Here is a 21021-nt window from a genome sequence, read left to right as displayed (position 1 = left end):
TCTCTGCGTTCTCGCAAATTCACACATCTCACCTTTTCCCGTCCGACCATCAGTAGAATTCGCCATGTTGATATCAGCATTCTCCTTGCTAGCGTTGTTCCGTCTTGCAGCAACGGAGGATACAGTAACTAGCATGTACCTCTGGGGCCTCCACACCACCAAGACGATCCTCGGCTCCATCATTGACAATGTCAGCTGCGCCACTCCCTTCAGACAGTCGTTTGAAGTTCGAACTGATTAGTCCATCAGGATGCAACCGCAATCACTTACTACCTGACCTGTCCGGCTGAGGAGCCCTCATTCTCGTGCGGGTTTGGGCCGGGCATTACGGCCATCGATGCAGGCGATACCTACACCTGGTGGGGTGGACGCGGTGGATATGGCGGGCAAAATGGGTAAGATTCGGAAATAACCTACTATCAATGCTCCAGTTGCTTGAGAGTCTCTTCTTTAATCTCTGAGGCCCATGCTAACAAGATCATATACAGTGACGGCACGATCGCGTGTACGCCCACGACCATGCACTCGGCCGTCTGCGCCATGACAACTGCCGGTATAGTGGATGACAATATCACGATCGCAAACATATGGACATGGCACTCGGTCACTGTTACTGCTGGGTCGACGACCGGCTCGATGTCTCGACCTACTCCGACCACCACTCGAAGGCCCGCTTGGACGGGTCCCTCGGTGCCTACTACCGCGAGTGAAATGAGTAATGACGAGTCAAGTACGACAGAATCCATTCCTACTGGGGCTGCTACGAGACTATCTAGTATCGGTGTTCATGGGTTGCTGGGTGCGGGTGCGGGTGCGGGCGTGTATTTGCTCGAGTCCTTGCTGTAGACTGTATAGATGTATGCTATCATGTTGACGAGCCTATCAAGGCGTCTCTGCCCTAGCCCTAAGCAGGCATGCAGACTAAAAGCAACCCTTTTCCACTGCGTACGCATGTATCGGTCCAGTGTAATATATCTCGTGTAATCTATTCCGTCCCCCAGTGGCTAAAACACCAAGAGTGGCGCAGGGCTTGGCTCACCTACAGGCTACCGTCGACCTCGAGCGTCGTCCTTCACCTCCACCACTCCGTCCATTCATATCATACAGTATGGATCGCCGTGTCAACCGGCCTGGCAAAGTTCGCCGCATTGGCGGGGCTTGTTCAAAAAGGCCCCCTAGACCAATCCAACCATCGCCGCAGCTAATATCAGAGAATGTGATTCCTCGTCGGCGAGTGACGATGACACTGGAAGACATCGCCGAGACCTCTGAACAGATATCCTATATGCAGCCATCTTCGCCGTTTTTCAATAAACTTCCCCTCGAGATCAGACACATGGTTTACTGCCAGGTCCTGGCATTTCCGGTGCCGCTCTCTCTGGTTCCCGCCCGCTGGGAAGACGTCATTTGGAGCGAAAGGGTTGATTGGGAATATATTGGCTCGATTGCTCGCCTCCCCAACAGATGGACTCTGGACCGTCTCCATAGACAGAGTCTGAACTGGACCATCTGGGGACTCCTTGCCAGCTGTCGTCGGATGTAAGTTCCACATATCGAGAATCCTTGTCCAGGCTACTTGGGCTAACCCCAATTCACAGATACTCCGAGTCAATAAGAATCCTCTACGAACAAAATACCATTCTGATAACAGACCTACGCACTACATCAAGCATCCCAACAGCCATTGTTCCTCACCGCTTAGTGACTATCCGTCTCTTAGAGGTTCATCTACTCTGGGATATCACGCGCATGTCAGATTGGGACTACGCCTGCTCGGTCTTTGCTACGATGACCGGTCTGCGTTCATTCATCGTCAACTACAAAGGCATAGATTCCCCAATCAACCCTGTGCCCTACCTCGAAGGCATGGAGTGTATTAACATACCTCACGTTGAGATTTTTATTGCAGCTGGCAAATCGTACTCGGCTGTGCAGGATGGAAGGTGGGTCTTTGCTGAAGGGCCATGGAGGCTACTCAAGGGGCCTCGGACAGAGTTCGATAGTCCGAACACACAGGTCGTCATATCGAGCTCCCGTTCGCAACAGAAAACGACTTCGGATTCTCGCTTGCGTCAGCGGGTATGGATATCCCAGTAACACCTTCCATCACAACCCCAATCCAATCAATGCACCCACTACCGCAGCCACCAAGACCATACGCGGCCCAACAATCCCAGCCGCATTATTGTTATCCTCATCACTCCCCACTACCTCTTCCTGCCCAGGTTCCTCTTCAGAAACTTCATCACCCCCACCTTCCACCTCGCCTTCAACGCCATCCTCAACCCCCATTCCTCCAGATCTGGAAAATGTTCATACCGACACCCCTCGGGCAGCCACTGCGCGTATCTCGCTTGTCCCTCCAGCGTGCAGTTATGCATACACTGCGGTTGCCCTGTTGCAATCAAAGAGCCGCAAATACACGTATCGACCTCCTCGGGGTCTGTCACGTCAGGGAGACAGACGTGGGGCGCGGCATAGTCGTTGATGCCATCTTGGATGCAGCGTGAGTAGTCGTAGCCGGTTTCGATATCCTCCTCTTGAGCAGTTGTGAATGCGAGGAGGCCAAGGGTGAGGGCGTGAAAGAGGGTGGTGGTCTTTGTGCGCATGATTTGCGTAGTCGTCTTATAAGCGTTTCAGGGTGTGGTTGAGGGGCTTTCTGCGGTGAGATCCAGGGTTTGCGAATCAATATGTACTGTCTTGCCGCACAATGCTGGGGATTGGTTAGGAGCCACGATACCTATTCTATGCTGACGGCCAGAGATTATCAATTTGTCTGAGCTGGGAAACCTCGGATTTTATACCACACGTTCATGGCCAGGGCGCCAAATTCCCAGCGCTCAAGGAGATATCTTTGGTCCCTTGAATCCTGGAGACTCTTAAAGGCGCTTGGTCTTTGACTCTTTCGGTGGTGTCTATTCAAAATGGCTGAAGCTAACTGTAGCCAGCCATATCACCGCCGAATACGAAGGCCAAGACGGCGAGTGCCTGGAGCTCTAACAAGAGAAAACCTACAAATATCGCACTCGGTTAGCCAGCTTCTGCTTATGTGCGTTCTCTTTCGATGTAACTCTCGATTGTGCAGTGATACCTTCGAGTTCTCTGGTCGTGTTGGATATAATCTCTCTCGAATTTACGCTGCCCGCTGAAAGACTTGCTCCACAGCCCTATTATATTATTTTCTGCTATATTGTTCGCTGATTGTATAAATCAGGACACTTCTTGCTGATCGTTCCTGTGTAGCTGTTCTTCCCATGGATTGATTCCAAACATATCCTCTGCTTCGAACAAATTGTGATGGATTATTCATGATATTTGCCCTGGAAGTACTAATCCTGCTAAAGATATACTTTGCACGGCATAGCCGCAGATTATTCAATGCCAGGCGTGCTTTGTACCCTAACTGAAGTAATCAGATATGCACTATACACTACCCACCAAAAAAGGGAGGGAATAAGGGATGACCTCCAGAGGGTGCTTACCAGTATCCCTGCCTACAAGGTGTCGCGTGACACGTTAAAGGGTCCGGGGTACAGCCAGCTGAGTCCACACCAAGTAGTCTATAGCTCGCTATCGAGGGCCGTGCAGCGTGCCCGATTCTTGACATTACAGAATTACCAACCTTGAAGCGAAAGTCGCCGCGAGGGCTGAGAACGCTTGTAGGGATTAAGCGAGGCACTAAATTCTCAGCCGCAGGGTTCCCCTCGTGTTACCTCGCTTCTATACGAGATGTTGCATCTACCAAACACTTACCATGCAAGCTAGAGTAGGCTGTGTCTTTTATCTCCACGGAGACCGAATCCAGTACTTTTACTGCATGCAAAGAAGCGATCAAAGCGTGGCCTCTGAGTACATAAATTTGGGGTTTTGCCCATCGTTTCTCAGAGACACAACAATCCCTCAACCTTTATTCAAGTCCCCGCGGATATTCTACACCCCAGCCTACCGGCTTATACTTCTTCACCAATTCTACCTATTACAGAAATGAAACTCAACTCTCTGCTTGGCCTAGCAGGCCTACTATCCATCTCCTCGCCTGCCTCAGCGGCAGCAGCAACAAAATGCAGTAAAGTCCAACACAAGGAGTTCGACACCATCGGATTCAACCTCGACCTCTCCGTCAAGCTTTGCGTTCATCGCAGCGCCTCCAACTACTACCACGCCTACGCTGATGTTTCGTGGAAGGACGGAGGCGGCGGGCTGAGCACGGGGATGGAAGATCTCGTGCTTAACCTGCGTCTTGAGCGAAACGACGCGGACAAGAGGAATCAAAACTTCAACATCGCGGGGAGTATCAACTACAAGGAGTCTGGGTCTCTCCGTATCACGGGCGACACCTTCCATAGCACTACTACTGGGGGGTGGACCGCGGACGGGCATGTCAAATGGGATATTCAGAATGATGGAGCGGGTGGGGGGACTTGGTCATTGGGTGGTTCGCCTAAAATTTGATCTTAGCCAAGTTAGGTTTGGGATGGTGAAGCTGGATCTGCAGCTGGGGCTTTGTTTCTGAGTCTGTTTTTGTAAGCAGTTATCTGCATCCTGTCGTTACGATTCTGAGGCGAGGTGAGGTCAAGTGCTTGAGGTAGCATATTAGGGTGGACCGCTTAGCAATGCATGTTTGTTCGCACTTGGGCCTATAAACAGTAGCAGTTATGGCGACCATTGACCACTTTCTGTCTTTTGTCGCAATCTCCGATCTGAATTGGGGCTATATTGCGAATACGGCGCAGTATATTTGGTTTTCTGTTGCGCTTTCATGATGACATAGGCGCAATAGAAAGTGCATGCAAAATACCAGCAAATAATTCGCGGACTGACCCGCTGTTTATTCTGTGCCTAAACTCATTCGCCATGTACTACTTAAGCTAAACCTGTGCCCCAGCCTCGAGGCTGCGTATTGAACCTCTCCACAAATCCCCTGTGGGCCATGAATAGCATGCCAGATAGCACTCAGCATTTCCCAAGAGCAGCTAGCGTTCTATTAGAGTGCAACAAAAACGCATTACTGACAGAAACTCACCAGCTGTACACTTGCTGTCGGTGTAATACCCATTGACATAGCAGTAATGACCTCCCTCTAGAGGAACCTGTTGCCAGGTGCTAACCAGGTGCAAATAATCTTAGACGAGATTTAACGCACACAGGCTAGATCAGACTTGACTTACCAGTTTCCCTCATAGCAATCTCCGCTCTGATAGCAGTTGAACGGATAGCTGTATCCAACCTTGACGGATCCCACGACACTAAACTCGAACCGGGGTCCAGACCGGCAGTTCACTGTGCTGGAGCTGGAGTTGACGATCTTGCAACGCACAGCACGCTTGACGAGGCCCAGGGCCTCCGGGGAGATATCCCTGACTTCGGAGACAGGAGACGCTTCGGCGACGTCGAGGTCCAGAGAAGACTCTGATGTGGGCGCCGCAAGAGCGGACGCGAGGAGACCGGCAATTGAAAGGAATTGGAGCTTCATGATTTGGTTCTCAACGTGGGTCGGGTAAATCTCTTTCAGTATGGGTTTGACAATGATGCAAGAATGAGGATATATTGTACATTCTACGGAAATATGGAAGCTTTTATATGTTGATCTGCAGAGGCTCATAGGTATCTATCCGCTGGGCCTGTTCACAGCACTCGTCCAGGCGAGCTGAAACTTTCGGGGGACGCTGCGTGACGAATTCGCCTGTTACCCGCGTCAATTCGTATTCACCAGACCGTCTATGGGGCTGGGGGCTGAAGAAAGATGTGATCCACATTTCTTCTGTAACCTCAATATATTCTCAGATGCTACGTTATGCAGCTGGTCTTTTCCCCTGCGGTGCAGAATGTACTATGTGGAGCTTGACCTGGATCACATAATTGACTGTATTTGAGTTCGAGACAACGAACGCCCATCAAAGAGTTTAAGCAAAGTCGAAGATTCATTGAATCTGGGCATTCGACTTTGAAACTGTTTCGGTCAATGTGTCAAAACACCACAATTAGTAAAACGATATGCTTTCCGATATGATTATGAGTCTGCCACGCATAGGGGTTATCAATCAACGCAGGACCATGCTCATGTGGTAAATATCCTGATCAAAACTATTTTTACATTGAAATGCGGAGAAAATGCTTCTTTTAGATCAATATGGATCTGCACGGCCTGGATACGAGATGCAGCTCGTGTTCGCGGCACCATATCTATTATCGAAAGGCCATCATTTCCAAAATCGGAAAATGCTCTATTTTCTAAGCCGCTTAGACCCATCGGTTGGGCGAGACCTCTACAATGTACTCTCCTATCGCATTGGGGACGCATTAGGGTTACATTGGGTGGAGCTGGGCGACCTCGGTGATAGCCTGCTGCCTGAAGGGCTTTCATGGTGAGCCTCGTGTATACGAACATTATTCGAGCGAGAAAGATTCACTGCCAGGCATATGTAAGAGCCATCAGCATTACCTGGGTCACCGGCAACAGCAGAGTAAACGCAAGTCCCCTTAGGCGTTGCAATACACATAGCCTCACCGAAGAAGCTGAACTTCCCCGGTAGCTCATGGAACTAAACTTCAAGTCTTAGAAACTGCCTTGCGGTGCTGTATGTCACTACAAGTGCTACGAATGGGTAACTTGCGGAGATACTTCACTTCTCAATCCACACATAACCCAAGTCTTCAATGTTGGGGTGCATAATAACAATGGATCCTTACGGCAAGCACTTGCATGGATGGATAGAGCGGAAAACCTCATGCACCACAGGCATCATGATGACGCTTGATATTGCATGGAGTTACACTCACTGGTGCTGTATGCGGCTCGTGCATGGATATCTACTTCGCCTCTCTCTGCACCTGTGCCAAATAAACAAAATCGAGCACGACGAGTCACTGTCCCATCAATTGTCAAAATACAGCGAAGTAATAACAAAACAAATATCTCAACATCTTTGGACAAACCGCAGAGCTAGCTAATCGCTTCCAAAAACCTCATCCAACCTCGAAACGTGTGCATATAACAGCACACACGCCATCTTCATCGCCTCACTACTATCCCCACAATCGCCCCCAAAGTTCGTCTCAAAGACCTCCCTTTCTGTCGCCGGCGTAACAAATTCATCATGGAACCTGAAAAACGGTCCATCTCGCGTAGGCCGCACGTACGCGTAGCCCACTCCACCATCAGCGCCCTCGTGGACAGCTACGCTGATAAGGCGGTATAGCATCTCGGACGATGGCTCTGCTGACTCGGACATAAAGGGAGCAAGATCGATTTGCTCGGGATACTCGAACAAATCTTGGATTTTGACATGGCGTTGTAGCCGGGGCTCGTATTCTATCCGGTTGAGGAAGAAATGAACAATAGGCGGGAGATGGTCGATCGTGGTAGTTTGTCTTGTAGGCCATCTGCCATGCTCAATTGGTTGTTTGGAGGGATTAGTATAGGCACGGAGACTGTCGGATAGCGCGCGGTATCCTTTGACATTGAGGCAGAGGGATAATTCAGTGTATGACTTAGGTCTCTTGCCGGATAGGTCTCTTCCTTTGATGGCGAAGAGATTACTGAGCCCGTGTTCTGACATTTCGGGCATGAGAGAGGTGTGCCATTCGCTGATCACGTCTTGGATGTCCCGTGGCTTGCTGGCAGGCCAGCCGCCTACCTCTAGTAGCTTGTCCGGAAGTACGGCGGTCGTAGAGGAGCGCATGGCCGTGAAGGTATGTGCCAGGGCATGTCCAAACTCTGTTGGTGTTGGTCCTGTCGCAGCGTCGTGCACCAGCTAAGTGAACCGTCAATAGCGTATGTATGTTTCACAGGGGTCTCATACAATTTTATAGGCAGTAATGGGGTAATATATCTGAAGAGCCACGCTCAGCCACCCGGTATTTCCCATGTTCTTTATACCAACTGGCTGTCTACCCGTCGAGAGGCCGTAGCTATTTCGAAGTCAGTTACACTTGAGCTAAGTATTGTCGAACGTTATAAGGCATTACCAAGAGGATGTCTTGTGCGCGCGGAGTAGCTTCAGATCAACCTTGATATTGACTTTTCGATCGAACATCCCGATCGTTTTGGCCAGGTCGATCCCGCGGCAAAAGCTTCTAAACCCCCAACTTGTCTGATCAGGACGAAAATAGTGGATAAGATCTAAGTGATGTTCTATCAGCTTTGAGTCCCTCTTGATAGTCGGCACAATCATACCGCGAGCTAGGTATCTTGAAGGGTCGTCGGGTTTAAGAAGAACGACCGCAAAGCGCACGAGACCCTGCCACGAAGGCGGCGCATGTAGGTATACAGATATATTCTTAGAGTTGAGCGACCCGCGGAAAGTCACTTTCCTTCAATATTTATTAGACTATGTTGACCGCATACCATCGGTTGTTCATTGGACCACACACCATTGGAGCGTGTCTTCCTCCTTGTCCCCGTCTGTTCTGAGCTCAAGATCATGTGGCTGGTCGATCATGTCAAGGTGCCAGGTATGGGTTAACCTGCGTGTGACCTCGATGAATGGGTCGAAAGGACCAGTTGAATACAGGAACTCCATGTCTGCTCGGTTTGCAAGTTAGCAGGTTGTCATATCGACCACTCTACGCTCCCATGTGTATAGTCTTCTTATAGACAGCTTTCTGGAGATAGAGCAGGATAATTGAACTCACAACCATCCTCTACAGCTCCAATGCCTTTCGAAGTGAGGCTCTGGGAGGACTCTATTGGGCCTCTGGCGGTCTTTTTCACCACCATTCGTGGATCGAACCCTGGCCGGTCCTCAACATGTGCTGATTTAGAGGCTCTTCCAATACCTGAACCTTTGGACGTGGACGTCTTGCGCCATCGCAGTTTACGCAGACCGGCTGATAGACGTTCGGACATGATGATGTGTGTGCTGCCTATAGCATGAGGCGCTGAGTTGGGAGATGACAGGTATGATGGATGACTGGCAAGGCAGACTCCGAGATGAGGCTGTGATGATGGGGCGTTTGGCGCCAAGTCGAGCCTGAAAACGTCGGCTAGCACGAATCGGGATGTCCTCTTGGCACCAGTGATTTGGGAGCATAGGGGATCTTCAGCGTGTCTTGAGCTGGCTCTTTTCTGTCCGGTACCATTGGCCTCCTCTTAGGCCAGTTTAAGAACTAGAGCTATGTATCTACTGCCTAGGGCCAGAGCAACAATGCACCTGCCTGCAGTCTAGCCTACAGGTTACGCCGAGTGAACAATCGCAAAGCTACTCGTCTCTCTATTGACTTTGGCTGTAAGGTGTCTGCCGACAGTCCTGGTATTCACTTCTAACAACCATGAGCTATACTTCTCTTTTAACTTAGTAGGCGTGACTTACATGTTATCCACCTAGTTTACAAAGAGCCAACCGCCCGCTAGGCCCCATTCCTACTCCATATGATCCTGTATCCCTTCTTCCACCAATAGCCACCGAATCTATCAAATCAACAAACAAACCATCGAACCCGATAGGGCCCGAGATATTGATTGCATGATTCAACGGCATCCCGAGACTCCACCGGGACGGGAAGCTTCCGAGTTAGCCGTTAGAGTGGGACGAACAATATCTCGATAGCCTATGATGACCATCGGTTTAATCAGCCGTCCCAAAGGTTCCTATCAGTAATCACCAATCCTTACAGAGCTGGAATGTATCCGTGCGTTGGGAATTTTTCAGCTGTGCCTTTCATCTCGCTGGTCCTCCGTGGAACTTTCCGGCGCCTTTAAACTCGCTGGATTCCCGTGGAACTTTCTGGCCGAGCCAACTATTTCGAGTCAACATGTCGCAACTCAATGGATACATCCTCCCGATTGAACTGCTGCAGATCATCATCCAGCTTCTTGATATCGACTCGTTTCATTCTGCTTCGCTGACGTGTGAGCTATGGAGGGCGATTGCCTTGAGCATCCATAACATGCGGCTGCAACTCAAGGACGTTCCCAAGGAAGTCTTACCACGCAACCTAATTTCTGACGCGACAACACCATGCCAAATAAACGCCTTATTCCGCAAAGTATGCCATAAAAACCTCATCGGCATGCGACGCACAGCTAGAATTCAATCCCACCACTCAAAACCACAAACACGCCGAGTAGGAGACATTCCAATCCGCTCTCACCAGCAACAGCTCCAGTTCGCGCGACTGCGCGGCCTGACACTCGAATTACACGGCCCAGGAGGCATCTCAAAAGCCACTGAAATTCAACTCAACCCATCAATATACCCAACCTTCGACGCAGTCCCGCAAATATGGAGCCATAACTACAACCAAAGGCTTTTTGGGGCCAGGGCGTCCGCTCGCTTCCAAGTTGCTGTTTCATCGTGTGGCGAGCTAGTTGCTGTGGCACTGGGGACGAAGATTAATGTATACCTTCTTCGACCTACGAAGGCGCAAACGGTGAAAACGCCGTTATTTGCGGCAGCACAGATAAGCGATGACTTGCTAGACTCGATACAGAGTCTTGAGTTTACATCGGACGACCAGCTTCTCCGCTGTGACATTCACGGTGCAGAGGGCGACTATGTGAAGTACCTTGGGAGCCGGGAGTCGGGTCGGAAAATCCCGGTCGCGGGGAGGGATATGTACTGGATGCGAGATTGCACGGGTGGGAGCGAGAAGGTTCGGCAGTGGCGGAAAGGTCTGACTACGGTCTACTTGGACTCGAGGATTGTTGAGGAAGGAATACGCGGTGGCCTTGGAATGGCTGTGTCGTTGCGTGGACTGAGGGTTTTTAACCCACCCGGAAGACCAGCGGGGGATCATCCGGACGAGTACGCTAGCGAGAGGTACTTCTTTGCGCTCCTGCGCGAGGGGCCTTGCGGGGACCGATACGTTGTTGGCAGTTTGACCGCTGAAGGCGCGGTCAGAATCCTACAGCAGATTCAGTCGCGTCCAACAGCCCAGGGGTACCTTGGTGGCTACAGTGTGACGGAGAAGGCGATTTCGATCGAGGAAAAAGGCGAGCAGGTAGACCGATGGGACACGGCAAATCTCCCAACGGCTTACTGCTACGATCCGTTACTCGCGATATCGGATGACGGGAAGATGCTGGCAATCTTGGAGCCGTCGCATGGCCAGGTACAGGGTGCTGGTTATGTTTGCGCGGCCGATCTATACCCCGATACTGAGACTTCAGAGCGGGTCAAGGCGTCGCCACTTGTTCTTTCCACTCTTGAACACGAACTTGACTCTTTACATATCAGTAAGGACCCAGACGCTGTTAGTTATACTGTCAGGGCCCGGTCGCATGAGCAGGAGATGCAGTGGGAGCTACAGTCGGTGTGAAATGGTTGAGACAGTTGATGTAATTCGCCACGGATGTGTAATATAGTAATAGTATCACGAATTATGAATTATGAACATTTGAGAACAACAGCGGTACTAGGAGTATCTCTCCGAAAACTCATGATCCCGGTGTGGCTAGATTGCCCGGTTCATAAGACAACATCGAGCAGTACCCGAAAATATATATCTTTCCACGTCCCCAGACCAACGAGCCTAATTACACCCGCAACCAGTTGCCATAATTAGTCCTGGGTTAGACCCTAATCATGGTTGAGATATATGTCACAAAACATCAGGAGAAAACAAAAACAGAACTAATGTCATGGCATGAAGCTTGTTGATAAACCCACTACAGTCCGTCATCAGGTATCTGGCCTGTCTCACACCTGGGCTTTGATCAATGCGGCTAGCATCGGAATCGTCCGTAAGGGCAGCCAAACTGCCTTGGGCAGAGACAAACAAAACGGATACAATGGAGAAGCGCCGATTTGCTGGTAAGCAGCCACTGAAGGCGCATCCATCTCAATTTCACGCGAAGGAAGGGTTTAAGATGCGGACTCGGCTTTCATTAGTGGCAGTTGACATACAAGTTGTGGTAGGTAGCACGGGGCTGAAAGGGACTCAACACAGCCTTGGTGGCTCATGCTAGCGTTGATGCAGTATGACGTGTTGATGGGGGTGGACGGATTGTGCAGTCTTTAGTTTGGTCATAAGCTCTAGCTCCCCTTTCGCGCTGGGTTGTGCGGACTGTCAACAAGGTCGATTATGAAAGGAAAATGGTTTGTTTGATCGAGCTAACAAAGAGAGTGGCGTTGGACTTCGGCGGACTGCGCAAGCGGGTTGTATGGAGTAATTGTTATTCGGGTGAGATTGGGGCTGCCGCATGAGAGCTGTTGTGGAACGCCTGGGGAATGATCGATGAGAATAATGCTCGAGGTGGCGGGGCGTAGCCAAGGGGGCTAGGATCTAAGTTGAAGAAAGTGGTCTACGATTAGTTAGCATTCTGATGGAGAAGGCTATGTCTGACAGGGGTTATACATCTGACAGTTCAGCCAAAACAGGTCCGACAGCGAGTTCGACGTAAACAAGATCATTTCCGTTCCCTAAGTGTGGCTTTTGTGGAGTGGTGAATGATTGATGATGCGAGGCCTTTGCCAGCTGTCGAGTGGACAGCCTTGTGCGTTCATTTGCCGTTTGTCAAGTCTTGTCAAATCACCAAGGCTGTATACCCAGATCCTTGGTCAAAAAAGCAATACATAATGGAGCTGAGAACCCAGTCTACCCGCAGCCTTACTCTTGGATCTCAACAACGCCAGCTCCCCCGCCTTTATCACTTTTGTTCTCATGGAAAGCAATGCCGTCCCTCCCCGTCAGTCAACGCCACGGGTTGAATTCGTCGCCAAGTTGATGCGTTCAGCTAGCAATTTGATCCCGACCAGAAGGCTCAGCGACCTGTCGGTCACCAAGTTGGTGAGGGCTTCAGGGCGATGGCTCAGTAGTTCCACCCTTGTCTCAGATCTAGCGCCCGTGAACGGAGTATGTCTATCTTCCTCTCCCTATTTCTATGCATGGGAATCCTCAGGGACGTAGCTTACTTTGAAGTCAAAGCAAGACAGGGAATCCAAGCGAGCGATTCTTCGAGAAATCTTCCGCAAATGGCTCCAGAGTCAGAGCGAACGAGATGGAAGTGACGGAAAGAACGAAACAATCGGGTCGACGACATTCGTTGCCTTGATCAAAGATGTTCTCCGAGAAAACCATACCCAACCTATATCAGTCGGAAAGATCTGCAAAGAAATCGCACGGAGGAATGAGTGGTGTCGAAACCATCAACGCGATGGCTGGGAGGAGACTGTTGCTTGGGAGCTGGAACACAACCCGGCCTTCAAACCCGTTATCGAGTGTCGCGAGGGTCGAATCAGAAAGATCAAAAGTGTGAAATGGCGACTCTCATCCACAGTCCCATACATGCAGAGATCCTCATTGAGCTTAGCCCGATATCCCTCAGCAAGACAGGTGGACGTGCCAGTGAGTATAATCGAGGAAGCGGCAGATACTACCACACTGCGTTCCCTTGATACCTGCAGCCCAAGTGCAACTCGTGTATCACCTGGATTCCCTGTGCCAGTATTGAGACGTTCCCGCCGTTTCTCTCCACCAACGAACTCTCTATACAGTCTAGGGGATATCACCTGTCCCAGCGAGTCGATCACCAAACCAGTCAACCTCTCGCCTATAGTGGAAACTGCCAGTGAAGGTAGTCAGAAATCGGCGGCGAATGAATCTGATTCCGCGGGCCATGGCTCAGGACACATGGTACACTCGATCGGAAACACCTTGTGGGCTGCCTCGCCCACTAGCCACCCCCAAGGCTCTGGGTCACCCGGAGAAGATAGGCCCATGGACACCGGTGGGAATGGTGATGGCAATGAGTCAAATTCCGCTCTGCTTGGGCAAGACAAAAAAGGCCCCAGGTTTCCTTGCGTCTATCACAAATGGGATCCACAGAGATACGGCCTAAGCGAGCGGAAATACAGGACATGCCCTGGTCCGGGTCCGCCAGGCTTCGAATTCATCTCAGGCGTGGTGTAGGTTCCAGCACCGCTCATCTTGATTCTCATGCTAACTCTTTAGCCGCCACTTGGAACGAACACACAAACAATTCACCTGTAGGAAGTGCTACCATTATTATCACAGCGAGAATGAGTGCGGCGCTCATATGGCCCAGTGCCGCGTCGAACCTCCGCAATCCCAAGAAGCCAAATGGGCAACTTTATGGCATGCACGGTTCCCCAATGTCCCTGTTCCTCAAGATATTGGTATATTTGTACCCATCCCTCCCCGACCAAGGGATTGCTGACATGTTTTAGGCCTTACGTCACGACAAACGACGTCTCTTCTTCCCATAGCATCTCACTCGCCAACGCCGCCTGGTCCGTCACCTGAAACCTTGTACCAGTCGCACCTGTTACCGTCATCTAGGGGAACATCTATTACACCAAGCTCCTTTGCTCCAAATGTCCACACTGATGAACAGGGGCTCTCCTTGTCGACGACTTTGGAGTCTCTGCTGGCCCGCGTCAGCTCGCTCGAGCAACGCGTTGCTACCCTGGAGCGGCCATTTATCCCTTCGCCTGACCCTATGCAGACCACGGCCCTTGATGGATTCGGAGATTCAATCCTCAATACAGCCTACGGGAACGACCTGTTTCCTGGGGCCACGAATCAGCCCACATCCCTCTTCGTTCCATCCACGGCAACGCCCTCCACCTGCTCTCTCTCGGAGCTCTCTATCGACAACCAGCCGCCGACAGCAAATACATCCTACCTCTTCAACGGCGACGAGATTTTTGGTAGCAACCTCGGCCCAGGCGATAGAGTTTACGGTGATGGCCAGTCGATATTTGGGGATATTGATCTCGAAGCCCGTGCCTCAGACTCGCTGCCCAGCTTTCTCTTTACAACCCCTTCTGGATAGAGGATTTATTCGCTTGACGAGATTCCCTTGTTACTGAGGAACGACCCTACGCCACGATTCACGATTATTTCGGTTATGTCCTTGTTCTACGCTCTTAGTGATAAAGTTCCATGATGCTGTGTAACTATACCAGACCCCTTTCTACAAGACCATTGTACTTCAGATTTGCCCAGAGCCAATATTTATTTCAATAGTATTACGGATTGGCTTTCACTTATGCGCTTTTCATCCCAGCTTGGCGGTCGTTCTTTCCAGGGTAGTCCTTAACATATGTAGTATTTTCCAGTAAATCTCTTGTACCGAAAAAGAGAAAGGATTGAGTATAATGGAGAAGGGGGTACGAGGCTCACTCAGCCCTGTTTGATGGTTCCGGCAGCCATGACAGGCCTTATAACCAGCCTTACACGCACATAGCGAGTGACAGTATTATGAAGTGTGCAGCAGTTATGATTGATTACCCGCAGGATGATAATTACAAGAGCTTCGAAGGGCTAGAGGTACTAACAGGAGTTGAACCACCCGAAAAGATGACATACTTTAATTAAGTTAAGGTCTATACCTAAATTGACGACATTGCTTGTCAAAGACTCCGTTGATCAGTGGTGCCTCCAACGCCTGGTACTGAGCTTCTTACTGGTTCGTTACGCTGCTCAATCAGCTGTCATGACTAACCGCGGCGGTCTCCCCCCCCTTGTATGATACTGAGCTTCTCACTGGCTCGTTGCGCTGCTCAATCAGCTGTCATGACTGACCGTTGCCGATGATCTCTGCAGGAAAATGTTAACTGTTCTATCTTTTGCTATAAAACACTCCGAAATCGAGGTTTTCTCATACAATGAACGATACCATTTTGACATCTCTCCTTCCGCTGATATGTCCCTTTCATCTGAGGCCATAATTGCTTTGGCCGCTCTCTTCATCGCATGTGTACCAGGGATAGTCTACACCGTCAAGCAACTTCGCCGTTGGCATAAAGCAAAAGCAGACGATGCAGTTTCCCTTCTACCTGTTCAAAGTATGATCAACTTCTTGCACTGCTCTCGCCATGATCGTTTATCCTGTCGAGTACTATGGAGCTAATCATGCTACACTTAGACCAAACTAACCACGAGGAGCTCCGTACGCTGCATTATACACAGACCAAGATGACCGCCGACAACGGCTCAAACTTGGCGGATCCTGTTCAGCTTCCCAGCCCGTCGTCGCATTTCTTGTTTACGCATCCGATAGATACTCCAATCGCATCCCAACAGCCCGACCTCCTCCAGTCACCCCGACCGCCTCACGGAACCCCGAATAGGGACCGACAATCGGTAGCTGTCGAAGCCAGATTTATATACTACACAAGCGTATAATACCATGGGTTTCGCAATGCGACTAGACACTCGTGGATGCATGGCGGGTGTTCTATTTGGACACTTGACCTCACTCACATACAATGATGCCTCGCACGGCATCTCTATATTCATGTTGCTATTGCCCTGGTCTGAATTGAATTTTGGTTTTTTTTTGAAGGTATCTAAGCGAAGCTTATTGAGCGTGCAATGTCATATGGTCTATAGATTTGGATATAAAGGTATTATATACTTCATTCTGCAGGTTCCTGAATTCGTCCAGAACTCATGAGTCGTAATGGCTTTCTAGCCAGGGAGCCTAGCCGTAAGCCTCTGGCGTTTCATACACCCGCAAAAAAGAACAACCTGAAATCAAAGAACTGAACTTAAAATTGAGATCTTAAAGGCTCACAGTATGATGGCGGTTTGATCTTTGAAGTACACTGCTACGGTCACTACTATCCGGGAAAGTACCAGGATGCTTTCTAGGAAAGCAAAAGTAATTCCGAAGGAGGTCGCTGGTCAAATTATAGAGTATAATCGATATCTCATAAACATTATATGCACATACTATCCCAATCCCATCTAAAAGGCACCTATTGAGCCGCCTCAGCAGCGGAAGTAAACGCATGAACACTACCCCTGGGATGGAACGTGACCCCAGCCGTTCCCCCAACAGCCTGATTTACTCGACCATTGACCGACGGATCCTCCTCACCCTCAAGCGGCCCCCATCCACCACCACCGGGTGTATGAATCAAAATCCTCTCACCCGGCTGCACAAGCAACTCCATCTTCCCTCCAATATTGATCACCCTCTCCGTCCCATCCTCCTCCTTCTTAACATAAAGATTCAACCCAGCCTGCCCACTCCCGCCACCATTCAACCCATACGGCCTCGTGACCCTCCTCTCACTCAACATCGACACAGAAAGCGGCATCCGAAACTCCAACTCCCTAATCACTCCATTCCCACCAACATACCTCCCCATCCCACCAGAACCCTGCCTGATCGAGAACTGACGCAGTATAACCGGATACCTCAACTCATAAACCTCCGCATCCGTAATCCGCGTATTCGTCATATGAACATGCACACCACTCGTCCCATGCCACGACGGCCCAGCCCCCGACCCACCACAGATCGTCTCCCCAACACCAAAACCAGGAATATCAACCCCGTTCTCATCCAATCCACCCATGCCAAAGGAGATAATATTGCAGCACCCCTGACTAGCCGCACACGCCTGGAAAGCACCAAGCACAACATCCGTGATCCGCTGCGAGGTAATCGGGTTCCCCGCACAGACAGCCGCATGGCCAGACGGGTTAATGAGTGTTCCTTCAGGGATAATAACCTTAACAGGCGCAAGACACCCCTCATTCAAAGGGATATCCACATCAATTAGTGCCCTGAGCACATAGATAATCGCCGAATGCGCAATTGCCTTTGGTGCATTCAGGCAATTAAACGTCTCCCTCCCCGTTCCAGTGAAATCAAACTCCGCAGAGCCCGTCTCGCTATCAATCCGGATCTCAAGCTTTATCTCTGTCCCATCGTCCATGAAATCGCTAAACCTTAGCGGCTTCCCACCATTTTCCTTTCCAATAGACTTGAGCAGATCCCGCACCGCGATCTCAGCGGTTCGTTTGATCGCGTCCATGTAGAAGTGTACGACCTCGAGAGTATTCTCCGCAACAAGCCCTTCGAGCAATGTCGCACCTTTGTGGTTCGCTGCAATGGCGGCTTTCAGGTCCGACACGTTGTCGTTGTAGGTGCGTGTTCCCGAGCACTTGGGGTATGAGGCTGGTTCGTCGTGCAGAAATTTACGGACCAGGGACTCGTCGAAGCGGCCTTCTGAGACGACTTTGAAGCCCATTGTTTGCGCGCCTTCTTCGTAGAGGAGTTTGCTGTTTGAGGGCATCGAGCCGGGGGCTATGCCGCCGATTTCGGCTGGGGTGTGTTAGCTTCAATAGATAATGGAATGGGTGTTGGTGGGAAAACTCACCATGGTGTCCGCGGGAAGCAACATAGAAGATGATTCTCGTGCCTTCTTGGTCCCAGACGGGGGTGATGATTGTGATGTCTGGAAGATGGGTTCCGCCGGCGAGCGGGTGGTTGGTGAGGATGTGGTCGCCGGGTTTCAGGTTGCCGCTGTATTGTTGGTGTTGGTAGCGGACGGCGTATTCCATGCCTGGATATGTCTGTGAGTATGCGCTTCTCGATATTATTGAGCTTGTATGAAGTAGACTTACTGCCCAGATGCACCGGTACATTCGGCGCGTTTGCGACTAACTTTCCGTCGGGGGAGAAGACTGCACACGAGAAATCCAGCCGCTCTTTGATATTTGTTGACACGGATGTTTTTTGAAACATGCGGCTCATCTGGTCAGCCACGGACATGAAGCGGTGTCCGAAGATCGAAAGCTTGATGGGGTCGACAACTGTAGGGTCTGCTGTTCGCTCCTGTTTCTTTGAGGAGCGGACATTTAGAATGACGTGGCGGGAAAGGACTGTTGCTGTTGCGTTGGGTTCGACGACGACTGTTTGCGTTTTGTCGATGATCATGGCTGGTCCGTCGATGAGGTCTCCGGGGGTAAGCTTGTCGAGGAAGAAAACGGGTGTGGTGACTTTTCCCGTGCCGGCGAAATAGACTTCTGAGGAGTCATCTTGCTTTTCACTACCAATGGACTTTGTAGTTAGGGTTGCAAGTTCAGGCTGAGGAGCTTCTGGGGGTACAGCGGTGGCCTTGCCGACACCACGAACGCGGATGTCTTCGACAAGAATGTTGCGACCAGGGAACGTAAATGAGAATTCACGGTGGTGCTCTTTCACGAATTCCTCGAGGAAATCGCCGTGCTCGGGTTGCAGGATCATGAGCAGGTTGTCGGTTCCTTGGTATCGCAAGTTGAGGTACACTTCATGGGAGATCTGTGTTGCTTCGATACCATCGCTGACCAATGCCTCTGTCACTTTAGTCTTCAAGGTAGTGATTCGCTCGTTGATTGAGGCCATGGCCTCCTTGGTCAGAACACCCGAGGCCGGCTCTTGGGACTCGTGCACCACATCGGCAAGCGCCATGCCATAGGCAGAGAGAATGGACGAGTATCGGTGAACGATCACGGTTCCAATTGATAAGGACGATGCGATAGCGCAGGCATGCTGACCACCAGCGCCACCAAAGCAAGCCAGGTTGTGGGCAGAGGTATCATAGCCACGGGCTTCTGTCAGGGCGCGGATAGGTTTCGCCATAGATTCGTTCGCAACCTGGATAAAGCCAAGAGCAATCTCCTCGGGCGTCTTATCCTTGTGTGACTCGGATTGTTTCGTCTCGGCGTTGATCTGGTTTGCCAACTCGGTGAACTTCTGGCGAACGATCTCAACATCTAAAGGCTCGTTTTCGTGGGGACCGAAGATCTTGGGGAAGTACTCTGGGAGAAGTCGCCCAAGGAACAGGTTTGCGTCGGTGACTGTGAGGGGGCCGCCCTTGCGATAGCATGCAGGGCCGGGGTGAGCGCCTGCGGACTCTGGGCCAACGACGAAGAGACCGTGGCGCCAGAACAGAATGCTACCACCACCTGCTGCTACCGTGTTGATATCGAGTTGTGGGGCCATCACTGTCACGCCTGAGATTGTGTTTTCGAATGTATGTTCGAGCTTGCCGTCGTATCGGGAGACGTCTGTGCTGGTGCCGCCCATATCGAATCTATTCATTGAATCAGTAGCTGCACGAAGGATTACAGCGAAAGGGTTCTCACCCAATAACAGGCTTTGCATCTGTCTCGTCATATGAAGTTCCTGCATACCCTACAACGCCTCCTGCAGGGCCTGATAGAACGGCTCGAAGACCGTTAAATCTGTCGTCGTGTTAGGTTCGGCTTCCCCAACGCCAGAAAAAATTGGCATACTTATCAAATGTCGCTAGACCACCATCACTTTGCATGAACTCGCATCTCGTGTCCGCAGACCGCAGACCGTCCTTAAATCCCGATCGGAAACCCTCGATATATCGCTGGATGACCGGGGTGAGGTATGCATCCGCCGTGGCCGAAGCACCACGCGAGGTCATCTTGATCATTGGCAGAAGTTGACTTGAGAGAGAGATCTGAGTGAACCCAATCTCCTTCGCAATGCGCTCGATAGCCAACTCGTGCTCTTGAAATGTATATGCGTGAACAAGACAGACCGCGACCGAGCGATATCCTTTCTCATAGAGTTCTTGCAGGTTCTTCCTTGTCGAAACCTCATCCAAGGGCTCTAGGACTCGAATAACCTCCCCACTCACACCTCTCTTGAGCGCTGCGTCACTTGCTAATGCTTTCTCTAAGCTTTCCTTGTCAGGCGAGGGATTCTGCTGGTAGTCTTCCACTGTAACCCTCTCCTCAACCTCAACAACATCCTCATAAAGCACATCCGGCCGCTGAATGTTTAGCGCGAATAGCTTCGGACGAGACTGTGTGCCGATGCGCAACGCATCCTTAAATCCTTTCGTGATCAACAATGCATGGCGTTCACCTTTGCGTTCTAGGAGGGCATTCGTGGCAACAGTTGTTCCCATGCGAATGCTTGCTGATGAGAAATCTGCAAGCGACAGTTTCTCTTCTCGAGGAAAAGGTTTCCCGGTCGCTTGTTCGAGAATCCGCCTGATACCCTCGATAGGCGCGTCGGCGTAGTTGGAGGGATCTTGTGAGAGCAGTTTCACGACGATGTCATCGCGGCCGTCGACAATGCCGAGGCAGTCTGTGAAGGTGCCACCGCGATCTACACAGTTATCATGTCAGTTCATTCCAGCTGTGCTGTATAAGGGAGGAAGCATACCGATAGCAATCTTGATGCTAAGACCATCGAGCTTGTGAGGAGACATAATGAGCGTAATTCGTACTTGGTATCTTAGTTTCCAAGCCTCCAAGCAGAGCAAGTGGCGCTTGGAGGTCTTATAGAGATAACCG

At 50.7% G+C, this 21021-nt stretch overlaps 10 protein-coding genes across 10 annotated transcripts; 6 read left to right on the top strand and 4 right to left on the bottom strand.

Moving 5' to 3' along the window:
• The first annotated feature begins 20 nt into the window (after window positions 1–20).
• On the top strand, window positions 21–878 carry BJY04DRAFT_185512 (uncharacterized protein). Its single transcript, XM_073710783.1, has 3 exons — window positions 21–190; window positions 250–395; window positions 489–878. Exons 1-3 carry the CDS (start codon window positions 65–67, stop codon window positions 844–846), a joined length of 630 nt encoding a protein of 209 aa, XP_073572793.1. The 5' UTR covers window positions 21–64; the 3' UTR covers window positions 847–878.
• A 362-nt stretch (window positions 879–1240) lies between these two features.
• BJY04DRAFT_216696 (uncharacterized protein) lies at window positions 1241–2097 on the top strand (the record flags this gene model as incomplete). Its single annotated transcript, XM_073715824.1, has 2 exons — window positions 1241–1539; window positions 1599–2097. 2 exons carry the CDS (start codon window positions 1241–1243, stop codon window positions 2095–2097), a joined length of 798 nt encoding a protein of 265 aa, XP_073572792.1.
• Window positions 2098–2152: 55 nt separating this feature from the next.
• Window positions 2153–2767, bottom strand: BJY04DRAFT_31579 (uncharacterized protein). Its single transcript, XM_073720115.1, has one exon. The coding sequence runs from the start codon at window positions 2607–2609 to the stop codon at window positions 2208–2210; it is 402 nt and encodes a 133-aa protein (XP_073572791.1). The 5' UTR covers window positions 2610–2767; the 3' UTR covers window positions 2153–2207.
• A 1217-nt stretch (window positions 2768–3984) lies between these two features.
• On the top strand, window positions 3985–4452 carry BJY04DRAFT_216694 (uncharacterized protein; the record flags this gene model as incomplete). Its single annotated transcript, XM_073715823.1, has 1 exon — window positions 3985–4452. The coding sequence occupies one exon, from the start codon at window positions 3985–3987 to the stop codon at window positions 4450–4452; it is 468 nt and encodes a 155-aa protein (XP_073572790.1).
• Window positions 4453–4880: 428 nt separating this feature from the next.
• BJY04DRAFT_31575 (uncharacterized protein) lies at window positions 4881–5528 on the bottom strand. The gene is made up of 3 exons (XM_073720114.1): window positions 5169–5528; window positions 5024–5103; window positions 4881–4973 (listed from the first exon to the last, which is right to left on the bottom strand). Exons 1-3 carry the CDS (start codon window positions 5471–5473, stop codon window positions 4954–4956), a joined length of 405 nt encoding a protein of 134 aa, XP_073572789.1. The 5' UTR covers window positions 5474–5528; the 3' UTR covers window positions 4881–4953.
• Window positions 5529–6798: 1270 nt separating this feature from the next.
• Window positions 6799–9245, bottom strand: BJY04DRAFT_185506 (uncharacterized protein). The gene is made up of 6 exons (XM_073710782.1): window positions 8635–9245; window positions 8374–8524; window positions 8177–8313; window positions 7969–8122; window positions 7803–7911; window positions 6799–7754 (listed from the first exon to the last, which is right to left on the bottom strand). Exons 1-6 carry the CDS (start codon window positions 8846–8848, stop codon window positions 6948–6950), a joined length of 1572 nt encoding a protein of 523 aa, XP_073572788.1. The 5' UTR covers window positions 8849–9245; the 3' UTR covers window positions 6799–6947.
• A 396-nt stretch (window positions 9246–9641) lies between these two features.
• BJY04DRAFT_185503 (F-box protein) lies at window positions 9642–11345 on the top strand. Its single transcript, XM_073710781.1, has one exon. The coding sequence runs from the start codon at window positions 9754–9756 to the stop codon at window positions 11257–11259; it is 1506 nt and encodes a 501-aa protein (XP_073572787.1). The 5' UTR covers window positions 9642–9753; the 3' UTR covers window positions 11260–11345.
• A 1258-nt stretch (window positions 11346–12603) lies between these two features.
• BJY04DRAFT_216690 (uncharacterized protein) lies at window positions 12604–14737 on the top strand (the record flags this gene model as incomplete). Its single annotated transcript, XM_073715822.1, has 4 exons — window positions 12604–12795; window positions 12862–13847; window positions 13894–14078; window positions 14130–14737. The coding sequence occupies 4 exons, from the start codon at window positions 12604–12606 to the stop codon at window positions 14735–14737; spliced, it is 1971 nt and encodes a 656-aa protein (XP_073572786.1).
• A 793-nt stretch (window positions 14738–15530) lies between these two features.
• BJY04DRAFT_185500 (uncharacterized protein) lies at window positions 15531–16351 on the top strand. Its single transcript, XM_073710780.1, has 2 exons — window positions 15531–15752; window positions 15833–16351. Exons 1-2 carry the CDS (start codon window positions 15611–15613, stop codon window positions 16090–16092), a joined length of 402 nt encoding a protein of 133 aa, XP_073572785.1. The 5' UTR covers window positions 15531–15610; the 3' UTR covers window positions 16093–16351.
• Window positions 16352–16667: 316 nt separating this feature from the next.
• Window positions 16668–20936, bottom strand: BJY04DRAFT_226786 (Hydantoinase B/oxoprolinase-domain-containing protein; the record flags this gene model as incomplete). Its single annotated transcript, XM_073718494.1, has 6 exons — window positions 16668–18025; window positions 18081–18266; window positions 18328–19778; window positions 19831–19929; window positions 19981–20833; window positions 20891–20936. The coding sequence occupies 6 exons, from the start codon at window positions 20934–20936 to the stop codon at window positions 16668–16670; spliced, it is 3993 nt and encodes a 1330-aa protein (XP_073572784.1).
• Between the last annotated feature and the right edge of the window lie 85 nt (window positions 20937–21021).

Source organism: Aspergillus karnatakaensis (assembly GCF_047715665.1).
Source record: "Aspergillus karnatakaensis strain CBS 102800 unplaced genomic scaffold BJY04scaffold_16, whole genome shotgun sequence".
Classification (NCBI taxonomy): domain Eukaryota; kingdom Fungi; phylum Ascomycota; class Eurotiomycetes; order Eurotiales; family Aspergillaceae; genus Aspergillus; species Aspergillus karnatakaensis.
This window is presented reverse-complemented; position numbering and strand designations above follow the sequence as displayed.